At 46.9% G+C, this 7152-nt stretch overlaps 1 protein-coding gene across 1 annotated transcript; it reads right to left on the reverse strand.

Moving 5' to 3' along the window:
* Positions 1-219: 219 nt before the first annotated feature.
* On the reverse strand, positions 220-5979 carry LOC124654783 (DEAD-box ATP-dependent RNA helicase 52A-like). Its single transcript, XM_047193772.1, has 7 exons — positions 5365-5979; positions 3129-3212; positions 2609-2851; positions 2141-2308; positions 1928-2041; positions 549-1233; positions 220-455 (listed from the first exon to the last, which is right to left on the reverse strand). Exons 1-7 carry the CDS (start codon positions 5977-5979, stop codon positions 220-222), a joined length of 2145 nt encoding a protein of 714 aa, XP_047049728.1.
* Positions 5980-7152: the final 1173 nt, after the last annotated feature.

Consider the following 7152-nt stretch of genomic DNA (forward strand, 5'->3'; position numbering starts at 1 on the left):
CAAGTAGAGTTTTAAGCATCACAATGCCACCACCAAATCCCATTTCCCAGCAAAACATTTGTAACTTCCCCCCTGTGCACCATCAAGACAACCATCGATAAGGCAAAAGGACCAGCCGACACCAAGCATAGATCAGGTGTGCCATACACGTTTAGGTTCACCTAGGTATTTTAGATAATAATATATACGGGTGCACCGAGAGGTGAGGGTGCGCTGCAGCTAGTCCCAGCCAGAGGCGCTGATGTTTGTTGTGCCCATGGGGTAGGAAGGGTAGTACCGCGGAGGTGGATCATTTGCCCTGGAGGAGCCCCCTCCACTGGAGTATCTGCCACCACCGCCATCACCCGAGTAGCTCCTGCCACCACCACCGCCATCACCCGAGTAGCTCCTGCCGCCACCACCGTAACCACTACGGCCACCACCACCACCGTAGCCGCCACAGCGACCATCACCACCTGAGTAGCTGTCACCACCATCACCCGAGTAGCTCCTGCCACCACCACCACTGTAGCCGCCACGGCCACCGCCACCACCGTAGCCACCACCACCTGTGTAGCTGTCACCGCGACCACCACCACCACCGTAGCCGCCACGGCCACCGCCACCACCGTAACCACCACGGCCACCACCACCTGAGTAGCTGTCACGGCCACCACCACCTGAGAAGCTGTCACCACCACCGTAGCCACCACGGCCACCACCACCTGAGTAGCTGTCACGGCCACCACCACCTGAGAAGCTGTCACCACCACCGTAGCCACCACGGCCACCACCATAACCACCACGGCCACCACCACCTGAGTAGCTGTCACCGCCACCACCACCAGAGTAGCCAGAATAGTCTCCACCGTTGCGATAATCTCTGCCACCAAAGCTGCTTCCACCACCACCATTGGAACGGCCTCTTCCACCGTAGCTCAACCCTCCATAGCATGGCCTCCCTGCGTAATCCTCTAGCCAGCCAGGAACGTTCTGTTTTGCCTCGGTCATCAGTTCCAGCAGTCCCTTTGCAATGGGGTGGTTCTGTTCAGTGAACAACCCGGTGGCAGACCCAGCATTTCCAGCTCTCCCAGTTCTTCCAATCCTGTGGACGTAGTCCTCGATGCTCTTGGGAAGGTCATAGTTGATCACATGACTAACATTTGGGACATCCAGGCCACGCGCGACTACATCAGTGGCGACCATGATAGGAGTCAAGCCAGACTTGAAGGATCTCAATGCGCTTTCCCTCTCCTTCAGATAACAAGCATACAAATATCAGTCTATAGTAAAACAGATAAGCTGCTTAACATATTTACTGGTCTAGAGTAAAGAAAATGGCAAAGGAGTGTTATGTCACAAATAATATATTTGCATGGTTACAAGGAAATCAACTAGCAGCAATCTGTGAAGTACATGTCTTAGTTACATGTGCTACTGTGGCATGTAAATATGGTCCGATAATTTCTCTCAAGTATCTAATATATACAAGACAAAGATGTTCTCTCTTTGTAAAAAAAGAAAGTGAAGCACATTCTGGAGCAACTACATACAGTCAACATTGATACTGTAATAGCAGATACAAATTATTTGTTCATTTATACAGCTAAGTGAAACAAGTGAAGTCAAGAGGCAGACAAAACTAGTTAAATTGTCAGCAAAGACATAAAGCCTGACAAGAGGTATACACATATGCATAAGCTAGATATGTCCTCAAGAGGTAGAATGATATTTGTAACTCAAGCTAGAATATAGCATTTTCATGGAAATTTAATCTTCGTCCTAAGCTGCCAGTGTTGACATAGCATGCCAGATATTTCAGACTAAAATTGTTGATTATAATGTGTAGCCATATTCTCGATTATAATGTGCAGCCATTGCAGTCTTACATTGCTACTAAGGAAAAAGGTTAGACCATCACAGAAGAATTCATGCACATGCTTTTTACCTCTTGTGTTCTGTCACCATGGATCGCTGTTGCAGGGAAACCTTTGTTGTATAGCCAATACCTCAATGAATCAGCATCTCGTTTTGTCTCCACGAAAACTAGTGTTAGAGGCTGCTGCGGCTAAACAGACAATAAAACTAACATAAGAACAAATCTCACAGAACAAATATCCAACTAGTCCAATCGTTACATCCAAGATCGAACAAATAATACCTTGCCATCAGATGAACAGAAAGATTGCTCCTGCAGGAGATTTAGCAGGTAGGTTTTTTTCTCATCTTGAGTGACAAACTCAAGTTTCTGGGTAATTAGATCAGTACTTGAACCCACCCTCCCAACAGTGATAAATATGTACTTCGCCAAAAAGTCTGAAGCCAATCTCTGGATAAAAGCAAATATTAGCCAAATATATCAAAGCAGACATAATCAAGTGGATATCATCAATTCAATCATTTCCAACTAGATAGCACTAAGCTAATAAATATGCAGTCATCCACTGGGAAGGTATAATTTATCAACAAATCACATAATTTTTCGTACAAAATCTAAGTGCAATCCACTTGCTCATATGTTTGTGGCAATGTATGTTACAGGAACTTAGGAAAACATGAAAACATTCGATTATTCTATTCTTAATCATACTTATGGTGATGCATGAGAAGTAAATAAACCATTCATTACCTGTATTTGCGGTGGAAAGGTTGCACTGAAAAGCATAGTTTGTCTCATTGACTTTCGAGGCATACCCATGCCATCAACAATCTTTCTTATCTGAGGCTCAAACCCCATATCCAGCATCCTGTCAGCCTCGTCCATTACCAGGTACTTAATTGCCTCGAGAGAGACCCTTCCTCTTTCAATCATGTCCACAAGGCGGCCAGGTGTAGCAACAAGAATGTCCACGCCGCTTTCTATATCACGTAGCTGCTAAACAAGCAGGCACAGAAACTGCATGTTAGATGAGCAATGCAAAAAGACAGATGACATAAACATACATCAAACTTATACTGATTGGCCAAGCAACAAAATACATGCACTATAACATCTGAGTGCTAGCATATCGATTATATTTAAGAAATGCAACATAAATTTTCCATGTTATATTTTCCACTCCCACATTTAAACTAATTTCTGCACAGCTAAGCTACTTGAAAGTTAAGATAAGACATCTCACACACAGAAGCCTAGAATCGGCAATCACCTGTTGAATCATTGAAGTTCCTCCATATGCCACCTTAACTTTGATTCCAGTTTGGTGAGAGAACTTCTTGGCCTCCTCGTGAATCTAAAAAGTGTGCTATCATTAGCAATGAAGTCATGGCACAGGTAACAGTGACATTAATGAATCAAAATCCTTCACCTCACATGCCCTCAAAACCTAGAAATATGAACACATACCACATTCAACAGAACGATAAAAATGAAGTACACATGAACAGTAGTATTTCAGATGATATGATGCACAAAACAGTAAATTGAGTCAGTAAGTCTAAGTCGTAACACCACAGACATTATGCTCACATACTTAAAGGCCAACTTCCACTCGAACCCAGACCAACAAGCAAAATCAAATGCAACTACAGTTATTTGTTTTTCATTGACAGAACTGCAGCAGGGTACTCTCATTTGAAAGCAAATAAGCCAACAGAAACAAGAAGCTAGTTTGATTGAACAAGAAGCTAGTCATTAGAAATGGAGAAAGCTCCAGATATCTGAAACTAATGGATAGTTTGTTGAGGCCCGCAGCTAACTGATACTAATACTACTCCACACAGCAACTCTGTATATACGTTGCAAAGCGAGGATGGATAACATCAAAAAAGAGCTACCAACTTCTACATCAGCAGCAAAGAATGCAGATGTATGCAAGTTTTACTTCTCAGCAAAATAACACTTACCCTTGATTTATATCATGAAATGCTAGAGTCAAATAGAAAAAAGGAAAAATTCTGAGACATAGGTAGCTACCTGATCGTAAATAAAGTACAAAGATTTTTTCGAAATGAAGGCGAGCAAAAACATGAAGTTGTACATAAAACAGACCAAACCTAATCCACCCAGGGCACCCAGACACAATAAGGAATGGATGGGATTAACTACAAAAGTAGGCTGCCGTGCAAGATGAAAACTAATGCAACACAGGAATATCTGAAGTTATTCCTTAAAAAGGTGAAGAAAAAAACTGACAAGGGAATGAACATGGTGCATGAGACATGATGTCCTATGAAACAAAAAAATCTTAACAAATCTGTACCCCAACTAACAAGATGAGCAAAACAAATAGATACTGAAGCAGTAGCACACGGAGCATACTGATTTGGTAACTGGACAGACAAATTTACTGCATAACAGAGTAATGTTACTCATACAACGTGCAAATAAAACGTAACATGAAAGAACAGAAGGGGAAATGAACACAATGTCCTATGAAACGACAAATCTTAGCAAATCTGAACCCCAACTAATACCATGAGCAAAATAAATTGATACTGAAAAAGCACTAGCACACCGAGTATACTGATTTGGTAAATGGACATACAAATTTACTCCATAACAGACTAACTGTTACTCATACAACGTGCAAGTAAAACATAACATGAAAGAACAGAAGGGGGTACTGAACTTACTGTCCTATGAAGCGACAAGATCTTAGCAAATCTGTACCCCAACTAACAGAGCGAGCAAAATAAATTGATCGTATCAGTTATGCACAGCAGAAATCGTAGGCAGCAGACATAATCTAGCATCTACGAGAATTTAAATACAAATACAATTAATTACAGCAAATAAACCTACAGAAACAAAATGAGCCATGCAAACCGCCAAAGGAGAAAAGTTTCCAGACATGCACCGCCCTGTTTCTTTACCAAGTACTTAATACTGGTGAAACTGAAACGACACAATCTTAGCAAATCTGTGCCCCGACTAATACTGGTGAACAAAACAAATTGATCGAAGCAATTATGCACAGCAGAAATAGTAGGAACCACACATAATCTAGCAGAGCGTAAACAAAATACAATTAATTACGGAAAATAAATCTACAGATACAAGATGAGCCATGCAAACCCCCAAAGGAGAAAAGTTTCCAGACATGCATCCCGTTCGATGCTGGCCATCGCACACGGAAACGCACCGCCAGATCCCGCACCATGCGTGTTCAGAGAGACATATGGAACAAGGTAACCGAATTCGACTCGTTGCATGAGCAAACCACGAACGCAGGCATGCACAGGACGCCAGCGCCTACGGTGCGCGCACAGATTATTAGAGAAGAACGACGCGAAACAGACATCTACGCGAAGATTTCGGGGCGCGTGCTCACCACGGGACATCGATTTGGTGACGCAGCGCACAACGACGCGCCCCATAAGCAACACGGCGTCCGAGCGATCGCGCACAAGGAGATAGAGGGAGAGAGACGGCGAGCCCCGTACCTGCGCGGCGAGCTCCCTGGTGGGCGCGAGCACGAGGGCGCGCGGCCTGGCGGCGCGGGTGTAGTCGTCGTAGCCGAACGCGTCCCTGTCGCCGCGGCCCGCACCCGCCGCATCCTCGGCGACGAGGCCGCTGATCACCGGGAGGCAGAAGGCGGCGGTCTTGCCGGAACCGGTCTGCGCGCAGGCCATGAGGTCCCGCCCTCCAAGCACGATGGGCATGGAGTAGCGCTGCACGGGGGTGGGGCTGTCGTAGCCGCAGCGCGCGACGTTGCGGAGCACGGCCTCGACGAGCCCGGCCTCCTCGAAGCCCGCGGCGGGCGCGGGCGCGCCCTCGCCGCTCACCTCCACGGGGATGTCGTACTTGTCGAGCCTGCCGCCGCGGCCCGCGTCGGCCTCGGCCGCGGGCTTGGCCTTGATCTCGAGCCCGGCGAAGGCCTTGGCGACGTCGCCAGCCTTCGGCGCGGGGCGGGGAGGAGCGGCCGGGGCGGGGGTGGTGGTGGGGTAGCGCCCCGCCGGGCCGGAGTGGGTGGAGCGGCCGGAGCGGGTGACGGTGGTCCACTCGCCGGCGGCCGGGTCGTCGTCGCTCCAGCCGCTGGCTACCGCCGCCGCCGCCATCGCCTCGCTCCGCAAAACCCTACCGCGCGCGGCTCTGGGGAGAAGGGGAGGGGAAGGGAGAGGTGGTGGGATGGGAAGCGAGCAGGCCGGCGTGCTGAATTTGTATCCCTCTGCGGCTCTGCGTGTGTTGAGTGAGTGCGGTGCCGTGGGGGCGGAGTGGTTGGCGAGATTAGTGCACCCGGTCTATGGACCGCGTATAGCCCCTTGCCGTACGATCGCCTCGTAAAGGGCGAGATATGAGCTGTACTGGGGAGGCACGGGAGCTGGCGTGGGTCTGGTGTATGGACTGGCGGTGGTGCCTGGCCCTCTGATCGGGGATGGAGGGGTACGATTGTGGAGCGGTGGCGTCGGGCGGGGTTTTTGGTGACGCGGGGCTGGGGCTTCCCGCGCGGGGCGTGGTGTGGGGCCCGCCACTGCGTTTCTGACACCAAAGAGGGAAGGGCTATGGGTACTCGGAAGTTGTGAACCCGTCGTATCGCAGCCTGACGCTTGGGGTGGGGCTTTGGAAAGTGGTAGATCAACTGGTACATATTCCCAGTCACATTTACTATTCAACTTGGGGTTTTTCTTCTGCTTTAATTACAGCTGTATGCGAAGTGAGCATTGAGTAGGTAAATGGATTTTCAAATTGCTGCTAGTACTAGTACTCCTAGAGAGAAGCTGTGGTTTTTCTTCTTATTGCAGTAGGTGAGTGTTTGCATGTCAGTTGCGTGGATATTTTGGATTTTTTGGGGTGAAATTTGAAATTTATTATTATATTATATTTTCTTCATCCCAAAATAGCTTAGTCAAGATACGAAAGTATACAGGCGCATCTTAGTTGAAGATATATCTATATTTTAAAATTTTAAACATGTTATTTTGAAACATAGGAAATACTAAATGAGGAGTATGTTCGTATTTACATTTCTTCTTTCTATACTAAAACAGTTTACTTCGTGAGAGCCGAGTTCCACTTCCAACGTGACGGAACAAAACCACCATGGTTGCCTAACATGGTCTGAAAGTTCTTTTATTAAATTACAGAGCCCAAAGGTATTTGAATTTCTAGTACATGGTGAGTTCTTCTTGGTTTGAATTTCCACGGGCCTGCGCAAATTGTTTCCCTCTACTTAACCGGCCATTGACATGTGGTACATAGGTAATTTTTTCCAGTAATGTAATGGGCAATGT

This window comes from Lolium rigidum, chromosome 1, assembly GCF_022539505.1.
Source record: "Lolium rigidum isolate FL_2022 chromosome 1, APGP_CSIRO_Lrig_0.1, whole genome shotgun sequence".
Classification (NCBI taxonomy): domain Eukaryota; kingdom Viridiplantae; phylum Streptophyta; class Magnoliopsida; order Poales; family Poaceae; genus Lolium; species Lolium rigidum.